At 43.9% G+C, this 27,287-nt stretch overlaps 3 protein-coding genes across 3 annotated transcripts in view; 2 read left to right on the top strand and 1 right to left on the bottom strand.

Moving 5' to 3' along the window:
• LOC100989368 (Kell metallo-endopeptidase (Kell blood group)) overlaps positions 1 to 27,287 on the top strand; it is a 388,650-nt gene that overhangs the window by 224,464 nt on the left and 136,899 nt on the right. The gene's annotated exons all lie outside the window — the stretch shown is intronic.
• Positions 3,783 to 6,652, top strand: LOC100987568 (olfactory receptor 6V1-like). The gene has a single exon (XM_057302775.1). The coding sequence runs from the start codon at positions 5,679 to 5,681 to the stop codon at positions 6,456 to 6,458; it is 780 nt and encodes a 259-aa protein (XP_057158758.1). The 5' UTR covers positions 3,783 to 5,678; the 3' UTR covers positions 6,459 to 6,652.
• Positions 15,519 to 17,733, bottom strand: LOC100986895 (olfactory receptor 6V1). The gene has a single exon (XM_003820551.5). It carries the CDS (start codon positions 16,861 to 16,863, stop codon positions 15,670 to 15,672), a length of 1,194 nt encoding a protein of 397 aa, XP_003820599.3. The 5' UTR covers positions 16,864 to 17,733; the 3' UTR covers positions 15,519 to 15,669.

Raw genomic sequence — 27,287 nt, 5'->3', positions numbered from 1 at the left:
TAATATGGAGAGGGAGAAAGATACACCATCAGGAGAGAACATTCAAATCCTCCAAGTCTCTGGAGGATTATTATATTATATGGGGATGTGGAAGCTCTCCGCTAGTTGGCATTTTAACAGAGCTGTGAACTGCAAAACCTGCAGCATGAAGGACTTAGAAAGATAAACAGGATCTCTTCTCAGCAAGGATCCTTAGCAGGAATGAGTGAGGGGAGCTGAGGGCACTCTGGGGAGTCCAGGCTGCAAGGACAGTTAATGTGGGATGCTGTCCAAAGCATATGCTAAATAGCTAAACACAGCCTTGACTAGGCCACTGTCAACAGGCTGTGCTTGGCCTGTTTTGATTGAGCACTGGATGGTCTACTGGTTGGACAGGTTGAGTTTGCCTGAATCTCAGGAATGCAGGACTCCTGGGCCTGAGGGAGATCTGTTCTATAGCAAGGAGAGGCTGCACTGAGGGAAACATATTCTATCAAAGACTCTGATGCAGAAAAAAGTCTATTCGACATTCAAGTTACACTTTGCTTATGTTAACTTCACTTGTAACTAACAATCCGTTTTCTAAAATAAAAACTTGGAATGTAAAATTATTGAACAAGCACGAAAAGTCCTAAGACATACTCCAGGGACTTGTCCTGAGTTGCAGGCTTGCTGAATTGGAAGGGGTCAGGGGGCATATTGTGACTCAGAGTCTTGAAGCCTCATGAAGAAGTGACTGGTATGAATTTTGTATGAAGAAAGGAGCATCAGTCATCAAACCTGAGAGGAGAGGTGAGATCTTGAACAGGGAAAAAACAAACTAAGTGTTAAAAGCTTAAGTGGCTGGACAGAGGTTGGGAAGATAAATGCAAGAGGGTTTGGGATGAGGGGTGAAGGGCAAGGGCACAAAAATGGGGGCTGTGGTGGAGGCCAGTTTGAAAAGGATGCCAGCGACGTGGTATGAAGCTAAGCCTGCCACATGAACTGGGGTACTCCTGACTCAAAGTTTATCTTAGAATCCCCATTTGACCTCTGATTCCAAGACTTGAGATGTTTTAGATTGGAGAGCCTCAAAACGTGATGTCTCTGAAACCTGGTAGAAAGATGTTGCTTTCTGAGTGGCAGGTGGCAAATGAAACACAAAATAGGCCCATGGGTTGAATTTCTCATTCTGGCTTAGGAATTTATGACACCTGAAGAATATGAAGGACATCAATATGGGGGCTGAAAAGGGTGAGGTCACAGTCTGGGAAGTGGTAATTGGAGGAACAGCAGCTTCCTGGATTTCTGGATTGTCATGGATTCCCAATAAGAGATGGAGGGCTGAGGACTGACCCTGTTTGGAGCACTGCTAACCAGTCTTGCAATAGCATTTGAGACTCAAGTTAGATCTTTCTGCTGGGAAAGGGATACCCTCCCCATCTCCTACCTATCACTGATAGTCCATAGCTGATAGTGGGACTTTAATACATTCATTCATTTGCCATGCATTAAATAGTTTTTTTGTAGATATAAGCATTTTTACTCATAGATATGAGCAATAAGCTTTGAGTCCTGTGTTCAGAGATTGATATGGCACTGTGCTTGATTCAACACTGCAGATTTCACATACTTGAAGTTTTGATTACTACAAACAAATAGATATTGGAGTTACAAAACTCTAGATTCAAATCCTAACTCAACATTTATTGACCATAAGGATTAAGATCCTTAAACGTTCCAAGCCTCAGTTTTTATCATCTATGATATGAAATTGGTAACGATTTCACAGCATCATTGTGGCACGGGAGCCAGTGCATGGTGGGCCCTCAGTGGATGGGGTCTCCCCATTCCCAACCCTTTATCCACAATTCTGTAATCAAAATGCTTTGAATGCTGAAAGTTCTTTCTTAAATGTTGAGTCAAAGCACTTAGATGGCTTAACTTGTTCTGAACTAAACATGAGGCCATTTCTGCCTTTATTTCATTGAGTGTGAATATTTGTGTACTTTGCTACAGAAATAATAGTGTGCTTGATTCCAGGATGCTGCCTTGCTGGTATTGGTCTCATTTTAGCTTTCTGATAAGAAATTGTGGGGTCGTGATTGCCCCATTACATTTTGTTAAAGTCCACATTACACATACACATCATCATTGAAGAAAATGTGAGTTTCCATTTGGCAAAACTTTCCTTCTCAGGACTAGAAATGAAAACCCAACATGTGTGCTCATTGGTTTAACCAAAATTGTTATTATTTTGAGAGAGCATCTTCCTCTGTGGCCCAGGCTGTAGTGCAGTGTTGTAATCACAGTTTACTGCAGCCTCCACCTCCTGGGCCCAAGTGATCCTCCCACTTCAGCCTCCCAAGTAGCTCAGACTACAGGCATTCGGCACCACACCAGGCTAACTTTTTTATTTTTTGTAGTGATAGGGTCTCTCTATGTTGCCCAGTCTGGGTCTCGAACTCCTGGCCTCAGGCAGTCCTCCCACATCTGCCTCCCAAAGTGCTGGGATTACAGGTGTGAGACATTGCACCTGGCCTGTTTAACCAAAATGTAATGAGTAGTTACACCGTGTAAGACATGTTGCTTGGTATTCTGAAGGTTACAAAGATGAAAAAAGAGCCCTGACACTGAGAAACTAGGAATCCGGGATTTGGAATCTGACTGTACACAATTATAATGCAAGGCAGATCTTGTTAACTTTCCTGATTGGGAACTCCAGGCAGGATGACTTCACATCTGGATGAGGATGAAGCTTCATAAAGGAGGGGACATTTGAGATAGTCCCTGGTGGGTGATTAAGAATTTGCCAGGCAAAGATGGCAGAACAAAGTATTCTAAGCACAGGAATAAAAAGGGAAGTGTGTGAAGGCAAAGTGGAATTAACTTATGGAGAATAGCAAGGGTTCAGTTCGGTGGTATCACAAAGTGTGTGACAAGGAGGTGGGGGTGAAGCTATGGGGGGTGGTGAATGGGGAGAGTCACGTAGGGCAGGAGTTGCCAGGGAGAATCTGTGCTTGATTTGACTGAAAAAGGAAGAGATTATTGTTGTTAATTTTTTTTGATCACTAAAATAATATATGAAGAGAATTCAAATTTAAATGAAGAGAATTTGGAAATGAATGTGGACATATAGAAGAACAGAGGGTACAAGGTTTCAGTTGGGCAGGAAGAATAAGTTCTAGCGAACTAATGTTCAGCATGGGGATTACAGGTAATGATACTGTATTGTATACTTGACATTTGCTAAGAGGGTAGATCTTAGGTCATCTCACTACACGTGAAAAATGGTAACTATATGAAGAGATGGATATATTAATTAGCTTGACTGTCGTAATAAGTTTACTATGTATATTTCTATCCAAACCTCATGATATACATTTCATATGGTTTGGCTGTGTCCCCACGCAAATCTCATCTTGAATTGTAGTTACCATAATCCCCACATGTTGTGGGAGGGACCCAGTGGGAGGTAATTGACTCATGGGGGTGGTTACCTCCATGCTGTTCTCGTGATAGAGAGTGAGTTCTCATGAGATCTGATAGTTTTGTAAGGGGCTTTTTCACTCCTGTGCTCTGCACTTCTCCTTGCTGCTGCCATGTGAAGAAGGACGTGTTTGCTCCCCCTTCGGCCATGATCATAGGTTTCCTGAAGCCTCCCCAGCCATGCCAAACTGTCAGTCAATTAAACCTCTTTTCTTTATAAATTACCCAGTCTTGGGTGTGTCCTTATAGCAGCGTGAGAACAGACTAATACAACAGTTTAAATATGTATAATTTCAATACAAGATTTTTAAAAGTAAACTCCTATAACCCACACCCAGATATAGCCATTGTTAATATTTTAAAATGCATCCTTTTACTCTTTTTCTGGATGAAGATAGATGGCTAGCTAGTTTGATTGATTTTGAAAGTAATTATAAATGAAATCTCATTGTTACAGGTTATTTTTATTTATTTATTTATTTTTGAGATAGAGTGTTGCTCTTGTTGCCCAGGCTGGAGTGCAATGGCATGATCTCAGCTCACTGCAACCTCCACCTCCTAGATTCAAGCGATTCTTCTGCCTCAGCCTCCTGGGTAGCTGGGATTACAGGCACACACCACCACACTCGGCTAATTTTGTATTTTTAGTAGAGATGGGGTTTCTCCATGTTGGCCACGATGGTCTCGAACTCCCGACCTCAGATGATCCACCCGCCCTCAGCCTCCCAAAGTGCTGGAATTACAGGCATGAGCCACCATGCCCGGCCTTGTTACAGATTATTAAAAACAGTTGATTGACACAATAACTTAAGAAAATAAAATATAATAGCAGCATGGTGCCTGGATAGGTTGGTGATTGAGCAATCTACCAATAAAAAAAAAAAATTAAGAGTGTTGTTGCAATGGTTAAGAGGAAACAGATCCTGGAACTAGGGTGGTGGCTATGGATAAACAAAGGAGGGCTAGATGCTTCCAGTTTCCAGCCCAGATGACTGGGGAATTGGGAGCCATAAACATGGCCTTTGCGGGAGGGGAGGACTAGGTGTGTATCTTTAGATGTGTTGAATGTGTGGTGGTGGTCAATCTGATGGTTAGAGATGTGGGCCGGGACTCAGAGGAGGACAAAATCCAGATTTGAAATTCATTTACATTTTAAAGATTGCTTTGGTTAAAGAAGGTGAGATTTCTGAAGGAGAAAATAGAGAATTTTTTAAAACAAAGATAAGAAAAGAAATGTGGGGTCATCCATGTTTAGAAAATGGCAGAAAGACAGGGAGCTAGAGAAGGAGACAGACGAGGGAACCCAGGATGGTAGGAGAAATTCAAGAGTGCAGGGTCCTTGCAGTCAAGGGTGGAAGTGACTTCAAAAACAGGTTATTTGTAGCCTGAAATGTTATAGAGAAGAAAAAGAGGATGAGGATTCAGCAAAAAAGATGGAAGGAAATAATGTGTAAGGTATCTAGCGCATCTTCTGGCACAGGGAAAGAACAGTAAATATCAGCTATTATTTGAACAACAGACCATTAAATTTGGCAGTTAGGAAGTGTTTACCCCTTCATCCTCAGACCCAGCCAAATGTCTTGCACAGAGTTGGAGCTTATTAAGTGTGTTGTACAATATAATCAATGAGTAGAAGACAGAAGAGGAAGAGCTTAAGAATGGTGATAATGTAGAGGTGACCAAGTCATAAATCTGCTCATCCCAGCCAGTAATCCATTCCTCGCCCCAGGGAAACTCCTGCCTTTTGGGAATGTGTCTCCTGGGGTCAACTGTGCACACAGGCTAGTGTGCATGGGGAGCCAGGCCAGCACTATGGGGACCTGATTGAGAGAGAGGTTGATGGCAATCTCCTGCTAACATTTCTCAACCTCTCACAGGTGTCACATAGAATGGGCATCAAGTGCAATGGGTAACTACAGCATTGTCAGGGAGTTTGTGCTCCTGGGATTTTCTTTTCTTTTCTTTTTTTTTTTTTATTGATCATTCTTGGGTGTTTCTCGCAGAGGGGGATTTGGCAGGGTCATAGGACAATAGTGGAGGGAAGGTCAGCAGATAAACAAGTGAACAAAGGTCTCTGGTTTTCCTAGGCAGAGGAGCTCCTTGGATTTTCTTATCTCCATGAATTCCAGGTTCTGCTGTTTGCTCTGATCCTGTTGATATATGTGCTGACGCTGCTGGGCAACCTGGCCATCATCAGCTTCATTTGCCTTGATTCCCGCCTTCACTCACCCATGTACTTCTTCCTCTGCAACTTCTCCCTCATGGAGATGGTGGTCACCTCCACTGTGGTACATAGGATGCTGGCAGACCTGCTATCCACTCACAAGACCATGTCCCTGGCCAAATGCCTAACCCAGTCTTTCTTTTACTTCTCCCTGGGCTCTGCCAACTTCCTGATACTCATGGTCATGGCCTTTGATTGCTACATGGCCATCTGCCACCCCCTGCGCTACCCAACCATCACTAATGGTCCAGCGTGTGTGAAGCTGGTGGTGGCCTGTTGGGTGGTTGGTTTCCTCTCCATTGTCTCTCCCACACTGCAGAAAACACGACTCTGGTTCTGTGGCCCTAACATCATCAGCCACTACTTCTGTGACTCTGCCCCGCTGCTCAAGCTTGCCTGCTCTGACACCCGCCACATTGAGCGCGTGGACCTCTTCCTGTCCCTGCTCTTTGTGCTGACCACCATGCTGCTTATCATCCTCTCCTACATCCTCATTGTGGCTGCAGTGCTGCACATCCCTTCCTCCTCTGGATGCCAGAAGGCCTTCTCCACCTGTGCCTCTCACCTCACATTGGTGGTTCTGGGCTATGTCAGTGCCATCTTCATCTATGTGAGGCCAGGCAAGGGCCACTCCACATACCTCAACAAGGTGCTGGCCCTGGTGACTGCAATGGTAACCCCTTTCCTCAACCCCTTCATCTTCACCTTCTGGAATGATAAGGTCAAGGAGGTCATTGAGGATGTGACTAAAAGGATCTTCCTTGGAGACCCAGCAGCCTGTAGGTGAGAGGGTGAGCCCTTGACAGGGCTAGAGAGCACCTGACAAGTCACGAGGAGTAGACTTGCTGCAGGTGGGCACCCACATGCCTAAGCTGGAGCTCCTCACTCTCTTTTTTCTCATTTTCTCCTGGTCCCTCATCTTCATGCAAGTTTCTTCTCCTGCACTGCAGAGAACTAATGGACACACATTGTTAGAATGTCTCAAAGGCAAGTTTCTGTGCACCTGGGATAGTTAAGGAATGGATAGGGAATGCAGAGTGAGTACAATGGGACGGTCTTAATTAAAAGAGATAATCCAAACAAATAAGGCTCTTAGTGCAGGGTCTGGCACATTAAGTAAGAGCTCTGTAAATGTAGCTATTATTAAAATGTCCTATTAAAACCTTTCTTTCTTAGCTCTGTGGTTTTGCTTGCGTTCTTTTAAGTTTCCTTTATTTTGGATGTGTTTCCTTTTCAGGACCTGGCTTCAAGGTCTATGATAGAGTTCTGAAAATGGGAGGTGCTCTAAGAAGAGCAGAGAGGCCTGGCACCCCAACACAGGAGGAGCCATGTGCCTCTGTTGGCTCCCCTCTCTCGGCCTGACCGCTCCTGGATGGAAGCACCCCTCACACCCAGGCTGCCCACTTCTTCCATCTGGCCCCAAAGCCTCTTGCCTTTCCACAGAAATGGCTCTCTGGGAGCCCCTCCTCCAACCCTCTTATAGAAAGTCATGAAGACCTTACCTTTTTCATGCACTTGAGAGTGGGGGAAAGCTGAGCTGCGTCTGCACTCTCAGACTTGTTGCCTTCCCCTTCCCGTGGGGCCACTACTTCCCTTCTACTGCAGAATCTTAGATCCAAGTTCCAGAAGAAGGACCAGTTGCCCAGGCCTTCTGAGGTTGGGTTTCCTGAGAGCAGCCTGGCCAGATTACCAGGGCTCCTGGATGGTAGAAGCAAAGGTGGTAGAAATCAGATGAGAAGGAGTAAACGGAGTGGGACTGGTGTTGTAGGTAACGTGGTGGGAGGGCTGATAAGAGAGGCATTCCTCGGAAATCTGGATGGCGTGAGAAGTCATGGGAAGATGGTAGGGGCAGGAAGAGATCCAGGTCTGGTTTCTTTTACTAGACTGAGTCTCAGCTGGGCTGGGCTAGGATTAGCAAAGCGGGGCAAAGAGTAGATGCAAACTTCCTCTCATTTCTGAAGCTGGTTCTGTCCACAGGATCCCTAGAGGAGAGGCCCTGCTCATAACTTGCAGTGTGGTGTCACAGTGTGGGAGCCACCCCACAGGGCCAAGACTATGAAGAATGGTTGCAGGGGAAGCCTTCCAGGACACAGAGCTTGGAGGCACCACTGTCTTACTGTCTCTGCCATTTAGCTTGATCTCTAACATAGCTCTTTTTCTTTTTCAACCCCCACAGTACATTTTTGCATTTGTGGGCCTTGCCAAAAGTGGGCAGATACTTCTGATTCTGCTGTAAAGACCAGCAGGGAAAAGTTTTTCATCCTGAGAACTTGTCTCTTTCACCTCCCAAGAGACTAATTACTTGCCCTCCTTGCAAACTTCCTGAAAAACTGAAGAGCTAAGTGGAAAGTAATTATCTCCTTCTGAGATGCAGATACTTTTCCTCAGCTTCTCCTCCTAAAATAATCAGCACAGGAGTCACTCAGTGTCCTCCCCAGGGACTCCTTCCTGCTACTCGCTCTTCTCTACACATTCCCCCTCTTAAAAAACTAAAAATAATCAATAGCGTATAGCGGGCTATCTCCTGTTTTTCATAGGATTTCCTTGGAAGTGGGGTCTCTGGTCAGTTTTGGGGAGGGTCTGACTAGCTTTGGGCCTTCATAGCAATCACCCCATGGAATCCAGCATCATGCAGCCTGACCTGCCCCCACAGCCTTGCCTGTGGTTCTTTGCTCTTCAAAGTGTGATGCTTGAAACAGCACTGGCATCTCCTGGGAGCTTATAGGAGATGCAGAATCTCAGGCCCCACCTGAGACCTCCTAAATCAGAATCTGCATTTTTGCAGATCCCCGGGTGATTCCTATGCACATTAATATCTGAGTAACGCTGAGCTAGACAATTTGCTGGTAGAGTTTTCAAACAATAAATTGTATAAGAAAGGCCTTGTTCCAATCTCAACAAAGTGAAGGGCATTGGAAGAGGGAATTTGGGGACACATTTGCTATTGTTGGATCCATCATTCCTTAGTGACCTTTATCCCAGGTCCCATTTCCGGAGACAGTAGTAACCAGGATAAAGACCCTGAAGACTCTCATCCTAGTCTGACTTTAAGCTTCTTGAGTGACTTCAATCAATGGCCCAGCCTCTGACTCACTGTTAGAATTCTATGTGGACGTCACCTAGAGATGTCTAGATATATTGGTTCCAGACATTTGTCTTAATGTGGCAGGGATGTCAATGTGCACAATGGCAAATGAGACTCCTGGATAGATAGAAATGAAAAAATAATTTTTTAAAAATCTTGCAACTTTTGCTGGGAGGAATCTTGGGATTCCAGTTCCAAATCAAAGTAGCTGTTATAAAAGGCTCCTCAGGTTTAAGACATGATGTAAGTAAACCACAGCTTCATGGAACTGCAAGGGAGTTTGTAGGTCATGCAGGCCTGCCTCCCTCTGTCTCAGTGCAGGCATCCCCACTGCAACACACTGATCAGACTGGCTTAGGGACTCTGCTTGAACCAAGTCCAGGGATGGAGCATGCCCAGCGGTGGGAGGCAGCCCCTTTCTTCACTGCATGGTTCTAAATTTTAAGAAGAAATCCTTATGTCAAACCTCAATGTGACATCCTCTAACCTTCACCCATTGTCCCAGTTCTGCCTTTTTCAGTTATGCAGGCAGACTAGCAGGTAAGCAAAGATATCTATGCATTCCCCTCCAAAATATTCAGGTTTACAAATAGGAGGTTGCATCAAACCGTTTCTAGAACTCTTGCCTTCTGCATTGCTTTGTTTGGTTCCTGTTAGGTGCATCTTGGAACTGACTGACGTACTAGTGTGGACAACTAACTGAGATGTAGTGCAGTGGGAAACCTTTCCTCTTGCTCTGTTGACTGCATTTCTTACCATCAACTAAGATGGCATTCCATGTTTAAGTTATCGTGCTAACTCATGTTCCAAATTCATATAAACCTCATGATTAATGACAGCTAGCATTTATTGAACACCTACTATATTCTAGGTACAGGAAAAACAAAGATCTATAAGGCACGACACCTAACATAAGGGGCTCAGAACTCACACATAGACAAAACTACATTGAACCAAGTCCAGAGATGGACCATTCCCAGCTGTGGGAGGAAGCCCCTTTCTTCACTGCATGGTGCAAATCTTAAGAAGAAATCCTTATATCAAACCTCAGTGTGACTTCCTCTGAGTTCCTGAAGCAAAGCTCTTGGGGAATGCCCCATTTCTTTTGATTAAGTTGAAAGTTAAGCTGAAATGACTTTTTGAGGTCCAAAGAACAGTTTTATAGGCTGAGAAGAGGAAAAGTGAATTCCTGAGAGAGGCAACTGAGTGTGTAAAATAACATAGGCATAAAATGGTATATTGTGTAGACAACCAAAGCCTAAAGAGACGAGATTAATGAGTGGATTTCTGGAGACTGGCCATGGGTATCATCACTAATCAGACCCAAGCCCCCCAGGGGACCCGTAAGTGTCCTCTGCAAGATGCTGTACTCACTGAAATAACAGGGCATATTTGATAACAACAAACTTCAGTGTGTACATCAGTGTAGAAATCTCTGCTTGCCTAGGGCAATCATATTGTAGTCACCAAAGGTGCTATTTATCTTCAGCACTGAAACTGTATTGCCTTTAATTCTGCAAAAACCTAAGTAAGTTCAGAGAGCTTAGCTTTTCTGAAATGCTTGATTTCCCTCTCTGCCAGCAGCTGAATTAGTCACATGTTATACCCCTTTAAGGCTGGTTTGGTCGGGTCCTCCAACAAAAGGGAGGCATGGGGATGAGGCAGAGAATGGGGGATCTGCCTTCTGTGTCTGTGGAGGAGAGGGAAGGAAATCTGTGATGTCCCCTCTCCTTAGATCACAGCCAACTTCCTCCATGACAAGGACAAGGGCCTCATATACAGTCCTTTGGACTCACCCCCAGGGCTGGGTAACCCAAGAACTTCTGGGTGAATTGTCCACTGAGTGAGGGAAGTGGCAGGAACACAAGTGTGAGTGGTGAGCTGCCCAGCTGCTAGTGAAGAAGCCAAGTCCCCTCATATATGGAGGATCCTGTGTCTATCAGATAAAATAATTCATAAGTTCCCTTATAAGGGCAATTCCATGAGCTTTACCTCCATAGGACTTGGCAGGTGTCTAACTCAAGGGAAGGAGAATGACAGCAATGCAGCATTGACTGGGGAGCAGGATCTAAGGGAAACCCAGAGGTAGGATGCTAGTGATGTTCTGGAGCCTCCTGGAGAACCCATACTGGGGCATTGCTACAAGACTCCTGAGAATGTGGAAGGGACTTTGGAACTGGCTAACTGGCAGAGGCTGGAACAGTTTGGAGGGCTCAGAAGAAGACAGGAAGGTATGGGAAAGTTTGGAAGTTCCTAGAGACTTGTTGAATGATTTTGACCAAAATGCTGATAGTGATATGGACAATGAAGTCCAGGCTGAGGTGGTCTCAGATGGAGATGAGGACCCAAATGTTAGTAGCCAAGGCAATGGGGAAAATGTTTACAGGACATGTCAGAGACCTTCACAGCAGCCTCTTTCATCACAGCCCAGAGGCCTAGGAGGGAAAAATAGTTAATGGGCCAGGCCCAGGGCCCTGCTGCTCTGCACAGCATCAGGACTTGGTGCCCTGCATCCCAGCCACTCCAGCTCCAGTCATGGCTAAAAGGAAAGAAGGTACAGCTCAGTTCATTGCTTCAGAGGGTGCAAACCCCAAGCATTGGCAGCTTCCACATGATGTGGCAGAAGACAAGAGTTGAGCTTTGGGAACCTCTGCCTAGATTTCAGAGGATGTATGGAAATGCCTGGAAATCGACCGTTAAATTGGCAGGAATTAAACACAGGCATGATAAAAAAATTAGATAGCAGAAACTCAAAATCAAATAAGTTATGCTAAAAACAAAGGTGATTCATATTCAAAACTTCTAATTACTTTGCTATATTGTAATTTTGTCCATGAGATTGAGGTTATTTAGGCCACCTGTCTCAGTGTGGTGGAAATACTATATGGGGCTGCATGGTGGGGCATCTTTCCCTAACTCCAACTTCAGATGTCATCTCGGTAGCTTAAAACTGGACATGGTGAAAATATTGACACTAGGAAGTTGGCAAATGCTAGAAGTCAGCAAATGGAGAGAGGTGGCTAAACATTTACTATCAGACCACTGAGCCACGACCACCATTCCTCAGTACCCGTCAGGCGTTGTTGAAAAAACATATGTACATCAGAAAACCTAGTGCTGAAAGAATTAGTGAATTAGATTGATATGAATCTAGTCCACTATAGGCAACACTGACATTTTCTTAGTTTGACCCAGAGGGTTTTTCACCTCACCACTCCTAAAATCCCATCTGTGCAGGGTCTTGATGTTGCTACCAACCACCGCAAGACCCAGGCCTGACTTTCCTTTGAAAAGTGATTATATGCCTTTGTCTTCCTTCTTCAAAAACTTTCATACCCTCAATTTCTTGCTTTCTAATCCTCCCAACTGGAAAAAATAAATCCATTTTTTTGGCTTCCCACTGGGATATACGTGTGTGAGAATGGATTCTTGGGTTAGCCATTTAGAACTAGGATGCCAGACAAATGAAGGGTGTGTGGGAAGATATTTGAGGCCAGAGAAAACATTTTAGTTTCAAGAAATCCTGTCATGATTTCGCCCACACTTAAATTAGTTCTGGGTATTGAAAGCAACCTTGCCCTCCTACCACCCTGAAATTAGGTTCCAGTGTAAGCCACTTCTATGAAGTGGAAAGGCTGTTGCCATCTGTGCATCTACATCCAACAACCTTACATAGACAAACAACCACATCAACTGTTCTCACCTCCCAGGGAAAATGATGTCATAGCAAAGGGACTGTGAATCCACTGTATAATTAACATTGTATATGAACAGAATCAAAATATTTATTCAAAATAAAAATATCTTACATGTGTAGGTATTATTTGCTCTATTTCAAATGTTTGTGGAAACAGTGGTGATAAATAAAATACAAATCTTTTTTTCCTTCTTTCCAACTTTTATTCTGGGTTCAAGGGGTACATGTGCAAGTTTGTTACCTGGGTAAATTGCATGTTGCTGAGGTTTGGTGTACAGATAGCTTTGTCACCCAAGTAATCAGCATAATACCTGATAGTTTTTCAATCCTCACCCTCCTCCCTCCCTCCATCCTCAAGTAGGTTCCAGTGTCTATTATACCCTTCTTTGTGTCCATGTATACTCAATGTTTAGCTCCCATTTATAAGAGAAGATGTGGTATTTGGTTTTTTGTTTCTGTCTTAATTTGCTTAGGAAAATGGCTTCCAGCTCCATCTGAGTTGCTGCAAAGGACATGCCCTCACTCTTTTTTATGGCTGCATAGTATTCCATAATGTATATGTACCAGATTTTCTTTATCCAGTCCACCATTGATGGGCATCTAGGTTGCTTCTATGCCTTTGATATTGAAACACAAATCTTTAAAAGTAACATTGAATCTATACTTGCTTTCTGCCAATATGTGTTTCTTTCAAGTGATGGATACTAAATGTGCAATTACTGTGAGGAAGGGGTTACTAGAATTGTTGTCATTACAAGTCTACAAACTTGTAGAATCTTGATAGATATGTGCTCAGTAAGGGTCTAGAGGAGGCAAAACTGAGCAGCTTCAGATCCTGGAGGTTCCAACTTTGAATTAACCCAACTTTTAATTCAGATGGAAGAAGAAAATTCCAAAGATGGGGAGATGGAAAAAAAGGTTTGAAGAACCAGATCCTGCTGTCGGTTCTGCAATTTCTTTGACCAACTCATTCTTCCTCTCAGCCATGTTTCCCTTACCCGCTAAAGCAGGTCGGGAACACCGCTTGCTGCAGTTTCAGAATCAGAAATTTTCCTTCCGAGCTCTCATACTCTATAGGAAAACACCTTATTAAAATTAACCACACTTTTAAATTTCTCTCAGTACATGGAACCCCTTGAGGTCAGACTCCACGTTTCTTTCATCTTTAACAGCCACTGCTGAGTGGAGTGTTTTGCTCATGATGGGTGATCAGTGAATATTTATTTAATTGAATTACTATGAGGGTAAAACCAAATGGAAAATATATGTAAAAGTGGTTCGTAAAGTATGAAAAGTATACAAAAGTAAGATATTGTTAGTAGAATTATTCTTAATTTACTCATCCTTCTTTCATTTACTCTACAAATACTTTTCTAGGTAGCAAGCAGAGAATAAACAGAGGAAAAAAACATCAATTCATTCAATAGCAACTGCAAACAACAGAATCATTGCTCTGTTATGTAATTAAAGAACAAGCAAAATTTTGGTCCAGAAACTGAAACTAGGAACGTGAAAAGACCCTCCGACTTGGCTGAGGGGTATCTCAGCAAGAAAGAAAGACACTTTCAGAAAGCCAGAGAAAGGGGTGCCTCGTTTAGGAAGGAGTTAACTTGGGGTAAGAGGACGTCACAAGGAGAACCAATGGGTTGGTAAGCAAGCTGCATCTCTCAAGCTCCAAATGAGCTTACCTCATTCATTTCCACATAGTGGATTTTTTAAATGCTCGACATTTGTGATAAATTAGTAGTTTTATTGTTTTCAAGTAAGTGTAGCTACGAATAAACTCCTGGTTGTAGTTTATATATCACAAATTGGGATACGGAGTTTGGTAAATTAAAGTGTACTTACAGAAACAGTGTGTCAAAACAACTTAAATTGGGGCTACTTTAGAAAATTCTGCATGGGCAAAAGCTAAGGGAACACCATGATCCTGAGGTCAAAGTAACTGGAAGATTTTAAAAATTTCAGGCTATAGTTGAAGGAGGGAGGACAGTGGAGCTGATGTTTAACTCCAAAGACAGCACGGGACATAATAGACTTTCAAGAATTTTATACCCACATGTATGTGAATGTAATATAATGTTCATATTTTATGTAATGTACAATATAATATGTATGTGTGTAAAATAGGATATATAATGACTGAATAAGTGAACTTACTAGGTTTATTAGGTTTATTACAATCCCTTGCCTTTAGGCAAATGAATGTTTCTAATCATACAGGAGCAAAGTTTATTTTATCTTTCTAAAACTCTGAATATTTCCTCTCTGGAAACCACATAATTCCTCACTAGCGGAGATTTATCTTGTTTTAATTTCTCTCTGTTTCGTCTTTCTCTGATGCAAAGGTACCTGATGAATTGCACTCTCACAGTGTCCACCTTATAGTCAATGTGCTACTCAGGTGTCATCTTGTCAGGAAGCCGTCGCTGAGCCTCCTCCTGGTCTCAGTGTTGCTCTCCTGTGTGCTCATAATACCGTCTGTGAATCCACTGTTGCACGTTCCCCACTGTGCTGGAAACAGCTATTTATCACTCTTTCCTTCCTTAGGCCAAGAGCTTTGTCAGGTTAAGAACCCTTTATGCCTTTTTTTACCTTTCTACCCTCTACCTGTTACAGTGCCTGACACACATAGCCTACTCAATATTGAAGAAATGAATGAATAAATGGATGAATAATTATACAAGGACCCAGTCCTCCTCCCAACACTCACACACACATTGAAAAACAATCAGTTTGTTTTTGGTAAGTTTTGCTTCTTCCCTTGATCCCATGTAGCCCAAGCACTTATGGTGCATACACTCAGCAGCAGTGCATACTGTGATAGAGAAGCACACCCTGAACATGCACACGCATACACACATATGTACACACATACACACCCATGCACACATACTGGGATTGGATACTACCTCTTGATCATAGAGCACTTCTTGGCTGCTCTTCCCTAAATGCAAAGCACATGCACTTCCCTTTACTGAAAGCTCTGGGCTACTCTCAGAGTTCTTACGGCTGCCAGGGGATGTAGGGAACACTTCCATGGTGCTCCATAAGAGCTTTGGGCCAGACAGTGTAGCACTGAGGGCTCACTGTAGTTATTGCTCAGAGGGAAAAATCTAAAGAAACTCAGCAGTGTTCTTCCCACTTGCTGGAGGTCTCCCTCCCCACAGAACTGCTCAATGGATGCAGGCCAGGTCCCCCTGGGCCCTGGGCTCATCATTGTGCCTTGCAAAGGCCTTTCAGCCTCTGCATCTGCCCCTGTAGCACTGTTTTAACTGTCTGATTGTGGAAGGTAAGGATAAAGGGATTGAGAAAGGGGGTGAGAACTGAAGTCACCAAGGCCACGACCTTCCTGACTTGCACAGAGTGAGCTTTGCCAGGCCTGACATACAGAAAGATGGTACTACTGTAGCCGATGAAGACCAGTGTGAGGTGAGACCCGCAGGTGGAGAAAGCCTTCTGGCGGCTGCTGGCAGAGGGGATCTGCAGCACAGTGGTCACTATGTAGCCATAGGAGATGAGGGTCACCAGGAAGGAGCTGAGGACAAAGGCCAAGGCCATCAGAAAGTCCCAGAATTCCAACAGGCGAGTGTCAGAGCACGACAACTGCAGGAGAGGTGCATTGTCACAGAAGAAGTGGTTAATGACGTCGCCATGGCAGTAATCAAGATGAGCTCGGGAGAGGACAGTGGGTACCATGGCTAGGAAAGGAGCTGCCCAGGCAGCCCCAGCCAGCTGGACACACATAGCCCGGCTCATCAGAGTGCCATAGTGCAGTGGGTGGCAGATGGCCACAAAGCGATCAAGGGCCATGTCTGTCAGGATGAGGAAGGAGGTGGAATCCAGGGAAAAGTGGAAGTAGAACTGGACCATGCAGCCAGTGAAGGTAATGACTTTGTGGGGGACCAACAGGTCTGAGAGCATCCTGGGCACTGCAGTCATGGTTACCAAGATCTCCAGCAGGGAAAAATTGCCCAGGAAGAAGTACATGGGTGTATGTAGGTGGGTGTCAGCTATGACCGTAACTATGATGATGGTGTTTCCCATGAAGGCGAGAAGATAAAGCATGAGGAAGGGGCCATACAGAAGGGCCTGCAGCTCACCAAAGGAGGAGAAGCCCAAGAGGACAAATTCGGAGGGCTGGCTCAGATTTGCCATGATCCACAGTATGGGGCCCTGCATGCAAGAGAAACAAAAGACAGACGGAGAGGCAGAAACAGAGAGATAGAGAACCATTGAACTTGAAACAGAAGAAACAGGGACAGAGACAGAGAATAGAGAGAGAAAGGCAAGTAGCCAGCGAGTGATAAACAGAAAAGCAGAAAGAAACGGCAATAAAGAAAGATAACAAAACAGGAATAGGAGAGTCAAGGAGAAACAGAGTGAGGGTATCAGAGAAGTGAAAGACATAGAAAGCCATTATTAAGAAGAGAGAAGGCTGGGGATGGTGGTTCATGCCTGTAATCCCAGCACTTTGGGAGGCCGAGGCAGGGGGAACACTTGAGGTCAGGAGTTCAAGACCAGCCTGGCCAACATGGTGAAACCCTGTCTCTACTAAAAATACAAAAATAAGCCAGGTGCAGGCATCTGTAATCTCAGCTACCTGCAAAACTGAGGCATGAGAATCGCTTGAACCTGGGAGGTGGAGGTTGCAGTGAGCCGAAATCGTGCCACTGCACTCCAGCCTGGATGACAGAGTGAGACTCCATCTCAAAAAAGAAAAAAAAAGGGGGGTGGGGGGAAGAAAGAAAAACAGAGGAGAAGATTAAGGAAGACCACATGGCAACAGACATTGACATTTAGGGAGAAAACAAGAAGGAAACAACAGAGGACCAGAGAAAGAACAGAAAAAATTCAAATAGAGAAATACAGGAAGGGGAGGAACACAGAAAAAGAGAGGGAGAGAGAGCATTAGTGCATGTGACCCAGAAGCCCCCAAATGTAGGCTAATCCGTCTATGTTACACCCAGAGGTTGTGCCCCAAGACCCTTTTTAAAGGGTCCCTGCAAACCTTTCTGAGCTGCCTCTCTGAGGACCCTCGCTTGTGCACATTTCTCCGGCTGTGATCATGAAATTAGTGAAAGTCAGAGTTTTGAGTCCAGAAATTAGCTTCCTTTAGAGGAGACCTCTGCTTCATGTTTGCAAAGATGGAGAGCAGAAAGGGTGCAGCAGGTCAGGGAGCGAGCCTGGAAATCCAAGTGGCTGCTCTCCCAGGATACACACAGTCATCAGGCTTCCCAACGGCATCATCTGTCTACCCAAGGGTGCTGCTTTGCCGTCTCCACTGCACTTCCCCTCCCCCCGTGGTGCAAAGCGTAAGCTATGGAATTGACTTGCCTGTGTTTGAATTCTGGCTCGAGACTTGCTTGTCACGGGCCGTAAATCTGCTCTTCTTTGTTACTTACTCTCTCTGAGCCCGTTTATTCAGCTATAAAATAATGGTATTACTGGTACTTAGCCTCTATGGTGATTATAAAATTAAATAAGTAAACTACTTAGTGCAGTGACTAGCACATACTAGCCAACAAATCATTGTTGTTATTGTTATCACTGTTCTTATTGTTAGACCGTCAATAGAACTCAAATTTTTTTGGCCCATGATCTCTCTACACTTCTTCTCATTGCCAGCATGTGTGTGTGTGAAGATCTTTACAGCTTTACACTGTTTCTTGGAATTTCAGTTCACTAAAAGGGTACTTTAAAACATTTCAAACACAAAGTATTTACAACACAAACTGTCAGGAGTGGAAGGAGCGAAGCTGTGTGTAGATATACTCTGGCCCTTTCTCCAGCCCCATAAATGCTTCATTTGGGGCTGTGTCCTGGCCACACAGCAATGACATTCTAATTTTAAAAAGCCTTGCACCCGGCCAGGTGCGGTAGCTCACGCTTGTAATCCCAGCAGTTTGGCAGGCTGAGGCGGGCGGATCACGAGGTCAGGAGTTCAAGACCAGCCTGGCCAACACAGTGAAACCCCGTCTCTACTAAAAATACAAAAATTAGCTGGGCATGGTGGCGGGCACTTGTAATCCCAGCTACTTGGGAGGCTGAGGTAGGAGAATCACTTGAACCTGGGATGTGGGATTGCAGTGAGCTGAGATCATGCCAATACACTCCAGCCTGGATGACAAAGCTAGACTCCATCTCAAAAACAATAAATAAATAAATAAAGCCTTGCACCCATGCCACTGACAAGCCTTAACGGTAGGTCTAAAATCCTAAAATCTACCCCAGCACTGACTAAATTCAAACCCGGTCCTTATGTTTGTGTTGCATGAGAACCTGACTGACATACAGACTTCCCCCACTCACCTTAGCCTCCAAGCCTGGTGTCTTCTTTGTAAGCTGCTCTCACTTAGGCATTCATACCTGGAGACACCTGCCTACTGGCCTCACTCTATAACGTGAATGACATCAGAGATGCAGTCTCTTTCCCTTGGGTTGTGTCTTGTGGCTGGAAAGGGTGGAAAGGGGCTTTGTGCACAGCTTGGAAGAGGTGGCACTGCTGGGTGAGCTAAAACACTGCCAGTCCTTATGCTGATTTTCTAATTCAGCACCTACCCTGTGTCACTACAAAGCCAGGGGCAGCAGCATTGATGTGGGGCTGGGAGATGGGAAAGAAGTCCCTCAGGAGACCAGAGGGGAAAGGTGCTGATTCTGTCCCTTCTCTCTCAAGGATGAGTGTTTTCAGCTCTTTCTGTCATCCACATCTCCAAGTCCTTTGTGTCTTGATGATGTTTACAGTTCAGCTTATGCTGGATGGGAAACTTAGACTCCAGCAGAGTGTTTTCTGTGGGAATGACAGGAAGCCAAGGAGCCCTCTGGGGACTTCTGAGGTACTGATGTTGCTCCTTAGAATAATGAGATGTCCTCTGTTTTGAGGAAGTAACATTTGAGAAAAAGATCTGAATAAAGAAATGGATAAAGACTCAGATACACCCAAGCAGCTGACGGCTTAGGATCAGCACCTCGGCAGTGCCTGTCTCCTGGCCCTTCCCCTCCTCCCAGGACCATGGAAAAAATATGAGATCATGGAAAAAACACAAAGGAATTTTCCCAGCTGGACTAAAATTATGACAGCCTGGGTACCTAGCCAGGGCTGGATCCAGAGTTTCCATTTGCAGACAAAATCTCCAAGTGGATCCAGGGTTTAGGGATCTAGGGAGGCAGGGAATGGAGGCCCTGGACCATAGCAGCCTCTTGTTAAAATTCTCCAAAGAAAGTATCATTTGGAGAAGTCTGGGAATCAAACAGATATCTGCCTCCAGAGGCAGGGCCCTTGGTGGACACATCTTGGGATCTGGCTCCTGTGAGAAGATACACACCCTGGGGACAAAGGTAAAGGGAATATGGGGAGGCCACTCCAAGCTTCCAGCTCCCTAGTAAACTCTGAGTCACAGTCTTTCATCTCAGAGACATTTAAACCTAATGCATGATACCCAGTGCAACCCCACCCACACTGAGACAGAAATAATGACTCAAAGATTTCAAGGAAAAGCTGTGCAATGAAGGTAGTAAAGATGGGCCCTGAGGTTAAGAATAACCAGGGCTGGAGGGGTTGACCAGGCAATCTTTCTGTAGGACTTGAGCTTGGAACTGAGATTTGGAGCTGACCCATTGAAAGCAAAGAAGAGGCTGGGAACAGTGGCTCATGCCTATAATCCTAGCATTCTGAGAGGCCAAGGTGGGTGTATCACTTGAGGTCAAGAGTTCCAGACCAGCCTGGCTAACATGGTGAAACCCTGTCTGTACTAAAAATATAAAAAATTAGCCTGTAATCCCATTTACCCAGGAGGCTGAGGCAGGAGAATTGCTTGAGCCCATGAGGCAGATGTTGCAGTGAGCCAATATCGTGCCACTGCACTCCGGCCTGGGTGGCAAAGCAAGACTTCGTCTCAAAACAAAAACAAAAACAAAAAGAAAGAAAGTAAAGAAAAATGTAGGTCACAAGGCTAGAAATGGAAGAGGAAGAAGAAAGGAGCCAGTTGCTAGCAGGGAGCTCAGGTAGGCAGACAGGTCCTGGGCAGTGCAGGGCTGGAGGCAGGGGCTTGGGAATTGAAAGGCAGGAGCATAGGTCGGGGCTACATGGGCCTTCATGACTATTCATTTTCTATTGCTTCTGTAGCCAATTACCACAAATTTTGTAGCTTAAACAACACAGATTTATTACCTGACAAATTCTCCAGGTCAGTAACTTGACCAGGCCTCAATGAACTAAAATCAAGGCATCATCAGGGCTGCCTTCCTTTCTGGAGTCTCCTTGCTTTTCCACCTTCTGAAGCTGCCCACATTCCTTGGCTTATTGTTCCCTCATCCATCTTCAAAGCCAGTCACATGTGTCTCTCAGAACCATCTTCTGTCATCACTTAGCCCTCTGACTGAACTCAGAGGAGAAGTTTCTCCACTTTTACAAATCCCTAAGATTAGATTCAGCCCATCTGGATCACCCCTAAGATTAGATTCAGCCCACCTGGATCGCCCAGGCTAATCCCCTCATCTCAAGGTCTTCAACCCAATCACACCTGCAAAGTCCCCTTTCCTATGTAAAGCAACATTTTCACAAATTCCAAGGATTAGGGCTTGAACATCATTGAGGGGGCATTCCTCTGCCTATCGCAATGACTACCATGCAGCTTTGGTGCCTGGTGAACCACTTATTTGACCAGATCCATTCATCTTTACACAATTGTGTTCATTCCTTAATAAATATGTAGCGTCAACTCGGTTAAATGATCATAACATAGAGCAGGCTCCATAATCCAGGAGCATAATCCTAAATCTGTCCTTATTTCCTTTGGGATTAAAGGCATGTGGAGCAATGTTAATTCTTGTTTCCTTTCTAGCCTTCCCAGAGAGAAAGAGCTAGGATTGAAACAGCGAGGGGAACTACTCTAGTGCCACTCAATTCTGTCTCCTGGGCTTCCCAGGCTTTGAGGAACTGCCGCATTTCCTTTTGATTAACTTCTTCTTTCACTTGATGAGATTAATGGGAAATGCAGTCATTTACATGGTTGAATTGATGAAGTCTTCAGTCTCCCAGGGATTTCTTCCTCAGTCAACTCTTCATCTTTTCACACAGTCTATTAATGGACATTTCCATTGTTATTGCTTCTTTGATCCGGATTGATTCCTACTCCAGTATCCCCTCAGTCTCTGGCCAAAAAATAATCCTTCTCCACTCATGCCTCCCATTTCACCTGTGTGGTGATTGACTATGACAGCTGCTTGTTTCTCTACGTGAAACCCAAGCAAATTTGGGCAGCAGAATAAAACAAGATAGTTTTCCTGTTTATTTTCCTGTTGACCCCCTTTCTGAACCTTCTTACAGGTCAGATTTACTGACCTAAGTCAGTTTTAGGTGGGCCAGTCCTCATGGATTCTAAGGTAATCTGGAAAATACTAACAAATATCTAAGCTAAAGCATCTTTATTTTCATCATCAAACCATATGTAATTATCACACTCAGGCCCTTGGAAGTGGGCAAAATACACAAACATAAAAACCAACCTGCTTATCAGTAACTGATAATCTGAGCTACTTCTTGTTTCAGTTGTTTTGTAATAAAATTATTGTTTTGTTTTTGAAAATCTGAAGAAGAAAATGCCTGAAGTCGGGGAAGAGCTTGAGAAAGGAGCTGTATATGTTCCTGGGGGAGTTAGATTGCACCGTAATCATCTCTGAATGTGCATTTCCAGAAGAGGAAGAGAGTCCAGGGACTACAATAAAAATGTCAGCACCTCTGCTCAGATCTGCCCTACTGTTTCCTGGGATATGTTGACATTTTGACTTGCATTATTAGACTCAATCTCAGAAAGCTGTGCATGGCCATTAGGTGAGACACAGATTACTCCCTGGTGTACTCTTTTTCTTGGATGTGCCATATCTAATCTTGGCCCATTGCTACTACAAAGCAACTGTTTTTCTCTACATTTTGGCATAAAGCCAACTTGGAGTGGCACGAGGACAATATGTTTAGAAAGGGGTGGATGGAATGTTTGAACATGTTTGGTGGTAGGGACAGAAGAAAATTTATGATCAAATTTTTGGCAACTATTTAACTCATCGCGTTTTGTTCATGGTAAAGGAAGGAGGTAAGGAAGGATTGAATGGCTCACTCTAGATGCCTGAATTTTTTCTTTATATGCTACAGGAATCCTTTGTTTTCATGATGTGCTCTGCCTCCCAAAGCCAGATATCCTCTGACTGGGGGCTTTTCTGCCCCAATCTCCAGCTGTCTTCTATGACATCTCTGCCGATTTTCACTGCTGGCAGAGTTGAGAGTGGGAGTTTTCTCCCTCAATTTTGACTCACTAACAAATCAGGGGATGGGGTAGCTAGCTCCCTATTAATGCACAGAAATATGTAACTGCTAGATTTTCAGACAGATTGGAGGAAGAAATTATCTCACATGATAATACCTGTAGGCTGGAATCAGGCAGAAAATAGTTTTCTTGAGAATTGATGTGGGTCACCTGGAGAATTGAAGAGTCTAGCAAGAGGGCACTTGCCTGGTGGTGGATGGAGATAGGAGCTGAATTAGGGCCCCTGAGTAAAATTGTGTGGCTTGTAGACTGTACAAAGGTGGTGATGGAGAGACTGAAGGGGCACATGGGGGCTGAAGGAGCTGCATCTACCTGATGGAAAGGGGCACCCATTTTATGCACAAAGATGATACACAGTACTTATGCCAAAATGTCTTGCTTTATCCTCCCAACTGATCCCAGACAGTTTGCTTAGATGTCTAAAACAAATACAAATCATAGGCTTTATTTGATCTACTTGTCAAATAAGATTGTCACAGATGTCACATATGGTCACTTTTGCCATACTTTTATGAGTCCAAGCAACACAAGATTCAAGAGGCAGGGGCATAGAGCCATATCTTTTTTTTTTTTTTGAGACAGAGTCTCACTCTGGAATGCAGTGGCGCGATCTCAGCTCACTGCAACCTCCACCTCCCAGGTTCAAGTGATTCTCCTGCCTCAGCCTCCTGAGTATCTGGGATTACAGGCATGCACCACCATACCCAGCTAATTTTTGTATTTTTGGTAGAAACAGGGTTTCACCATGTTGGCCGGGATGGTCTCGATCTCCTGACCTCGTGATCCGCCTGCCTCAGCCTCCCAAAGTGCTGGGATTACAGGTGTGAGCCACCGCACCCAGCCAGAGCCATATCTTAATGGGAGGAGTGCCAAAAAATTTGTGGCCCTTTAAAAAACCTGTCATGGATAAGTCAACAAAATTTTCTTTTTCTAAGGCTTAGACTACTCTGTCAGATATCTGATCCTGAATGGAAAGAAAGACACTAACTCACCCCACTCTCTTTTCACTCCCCTTCTCAGAGAACAGGAGGCTGCAGTATCTGAAGTCAAGCTTGTTCTGATACTACACTGTATTTCTTCCTTTTTGTCCATTTATGAGGAAGGCAGACACATTGCCCCACTGGGAGTTTTATATCACCCAAGCTGCAAGCATCTCTGAAACATAAAAACAACAAAATATTACTCTGTCTATCACACATGTACATCGCGAGGCCTCAAAAACATCTTGCTTTACTCCCACAACTGATCCCAGACAGTTTGCTTAGATGTCAAACACAAATACGAATCATAGACCTTATTTGATCTACTTGTCACTAAGCTTGAAAACCACACAGCACAGTCTTGATTTTTGCATATATTGTAATACGTCTCTTAAAATGTGTGATAAATTTTTGTGTAACACATTCTGTTAATGAATGCTTATTTTTCAGTTAACGATTTAGCTCTCAAAAATTAGAGAAAAATTTATTTTAACAAAAAAAGCAAGACTTTTTAAAAAGTTTCTTTATCTGTGAGGTTTTTCTTGGTAAAAGAATCCAAGACTCTTGGAAAATTTGGTAAGGGTTATACAACTTATGTTTTTCTTTACATAAATATTCCTACATATCTGAGCTCAAAGCATTAGTAAATGTTTGTGTGATATAAAAACTGATCCTAAAACCTGTTTTCTATTAATATTCTAATTTTTCAGAGTAAGGAAGGGGTGGAGCAAGGCAAATAAATCGTGAATGATATGGGCTCCAATGGTAGACAAATGACAAATAGGGATGTCTCCTGCACCTGGCTGGAATGGCTTTCAATTCTTAATCATATTGACAATAGTGGCTGCATGGTGGCTCATGACTGTAATCCCACCATTTTGGGAGGCTGAAGCAGGAGGATTGCTTGAGCCCAGGAGTTCGAGACCAGCCTGGGCAACATAGTGAGACTCCATTTCTACAAAAAATACAAAAATTAGCTGGGTGTGGTGGTGCGTGCTTGTAGCCCCAGCTATTCAGGAGGCTGAAGTGGGAGGATCACTTGTGCCTGGGAGTTCTGCAGTGAGCTACGATTGCACCACTGCACTCCAGCCTGTGTGACAGAGCCAGAACCTGTCTCAAAAGAAAAGAAACAAAACAAACAAACAAAAACGTTGATAGTAGCTACTAACACCAGCTACTGAATGGTAGAGTTTGAATTTGAATCAGGTCTGATCCCAAAGACTCTGCTCTTAATTTTTATGTCATTTTGTCTCACCAACCTAAACATAATCCAAACTTGTATATCATTACATTGCTTATTGATTTATATTGATTATATAAAAGATATCTTGCTGATTGAGAAGAATATGAGAGACATAGGAGAAAAAAATCACATGTAATGACTACAGATTTATTCTGGAGTTAACCTGTGAGGGAGAATTATTATATTCAGTTTTTAGATAACAATGTAGAATCTCACAGAGCTTAAGTAAATCTCAGTGTTTCTCGGTCACCACATGTTGGGGCCTGAGACTGAAGCTCTGATTTCACCCGCTTCACACACTGTCCTTTTCCTCTATATCATGCCAAGAATAGTAATGCTATGACTGTTTCAGATATTCTGTAGCTCAGCAGTGACAGAAACTGTGAAACTGAAATTACTTACATTATTTGATAAGCTAAACCCAAAATTCATGAGGAAGAGATTAAGTAAAACAAACAAACAAACAGAAACCCAGACGTTTATAATGGACAAATAATTGTTCACTCATATTTGTTGTCCTTCCTGGAGGTGACCCTCCCAGTGGGAATATCACATATTTTTGCTCCATTAATTCAGGAGTGGTCGAGTGATTTGCTTCAGCCAGTGAGATGTGGGTAGAAGTAATGAGAGTCACTTCATAGCAAGAGCTTTAAGAGTTGGCATTTGAGTCACATTCCCTTTTTCTCCACATCTGAGATCATGGAAGAATGTGTTTAAAGGGAGCTTTCTACTGCTCCAGTCCCTACAGTATAATAAGGAGCAGAGTCTACTTCCTGGCTAGTGATGGGTGCATGGCATGAGTGAGAAATAAACCTAGCTGTTAAAAGCCATTGAAAGATTTGAGTTATTGGTGACTTCAGCGTGACCTTGCTGTAGCAGATGTTGTTAGTGTTACATTCTAATCCCTTAAGTTTCCTTTTATCATTTCTGTGTTAAGCCCTATATACCTTTGTGGTCAGAGATAAACAAAGGCCAAGGTTCACAGGAGAGAGCCAGTGTGGATGCGAGAAACACAAAACCAGAGAGGCGAGGTATTAGAAAAGCAGTAATGGAGAGAAAGTGAGAGACAGAGACACAGGAGGCCCAGGAATGCAGACAGAAAGCTAGAAGGAATAAAAGGCAACTCAAGAGAAGCAGCAGAAGTGACAAGGAAAAGCAGAAATTGTGAGCAGAAGGAGGGAGGAAAGGCAGGCAGGACACGGGACTGAGCATGGCCAGAGGCTAAGCACAGAAGCCAGTCTAAAGCACCCCTGTGAGGCTTTCTAGATGCCCCTCTGCTGAGAACTCTCACTCAGCCACATATTTCCAGCTTTCAGCAGCAGCAGCAAAGCCATTCAATTCAGGAAGCAAGGGGAGCCAGAACAGAGAGACAATAAGATCCCTTTGGGGTGACCATCTGCTACATGTTTACAATGGTTGAAGGCAGAAAGGGAATCAAGATATTTAGATTCAAGCTCTGGAATCCAGGCAAGACCCATTGGATGCTGCTGCTCTGACAGTCCCTGAAAGATGTGTGTGGTGTGTGGATTGCACTGGACTTCTAGCTCTGCTTCTTAAAATGCTGTGACCATCCTAGTGGACCACCCTTCCCTGACACGACTCACTCTTGTATGGGGGCTGACAGCACAGACCTTGGACCGTCTAGGTTTATATCCTGGCCCTGTAAATTGCCAGTTGTATGACCTTGGGCTGATACTAATCCTCTTGGAGTGGAATTTTCCCCAGATGTAAGATAAAAAATAGTAGAGCTAGCGTGAGCATCAAATTGGATTATGGCTGCCACATAGGAAGAGTTCAATAACAGCAGTTTCCGCTGTTGTTATTGGCATGGAAACTTCATTCTCATCATCTCCCCTTCTAACCCAACCGCCAACCACACTTCTTTAACATGAAGGTGATGGGTTTGTGTGTGTGCGTGTGTGTGTGTGTGCGTGTGTGTGTGTGTGTGTGTGTGTGTGTGTTGATGCATCTATGTATGGGTCCAGCAGTATGCTGGCTGCACACTTTAATTATAGTTAACTGAATGAATACCTTTAGAGATCCATAAGTAGTAAATAAAATCAGAAATGAGAGCACACAAATGAAGCCCTGAGAAGACACATGTTAGCTGTCTCTCTGGAACCACAGATATTTCCTAGAACTGTCCTGGCCACCAGCAATGACATCTAATCGCAGAAGTGGATCTATCTCCCTAAGCAGTAAGCATGCAAACCTCTCACTAATCTTAATGCCAAGTCTAAACTCATCCTGACTAATCGAAACCGAATCCTTATAACTCATTCATTCTCC

The sequence above is a fragment of the Pan paniscus genome, chromosome 6, assembly GCF_029289425.2.
Source record: "Pan paniscus chromosome 6, NHGRI_mPanPan1-v2.0_pri, whole genome shotgun sequence".
NCBI lineage: Eukaryota > Metazoa > Chordata > Mammalia > Primates > Hominidae > Pan > Pan paniscus.
The sequence above is the reverse complement of the archived record's forward strand: the minus strand, read 5'-3'. Positions and strand labels throughout refer to the sequence as shown.

Excerpts from the sequence above, each read along its gene's own strand:
- LOC100987568 (XM_057302775.1), top strand. The coding sequence starts at position 5,679 with ATGTACTTCTTCCTCTGCAACTTCTCCCTCATGGAGATGGTGGTCACC.
- LOC100986895 (XM_003820551.5), bottom strand. The coding sequence starts at position 16,863 with ATGTCTTTCACTTCTCTGATACCCTCACTCTGTTTCTCCTTGACTCTC.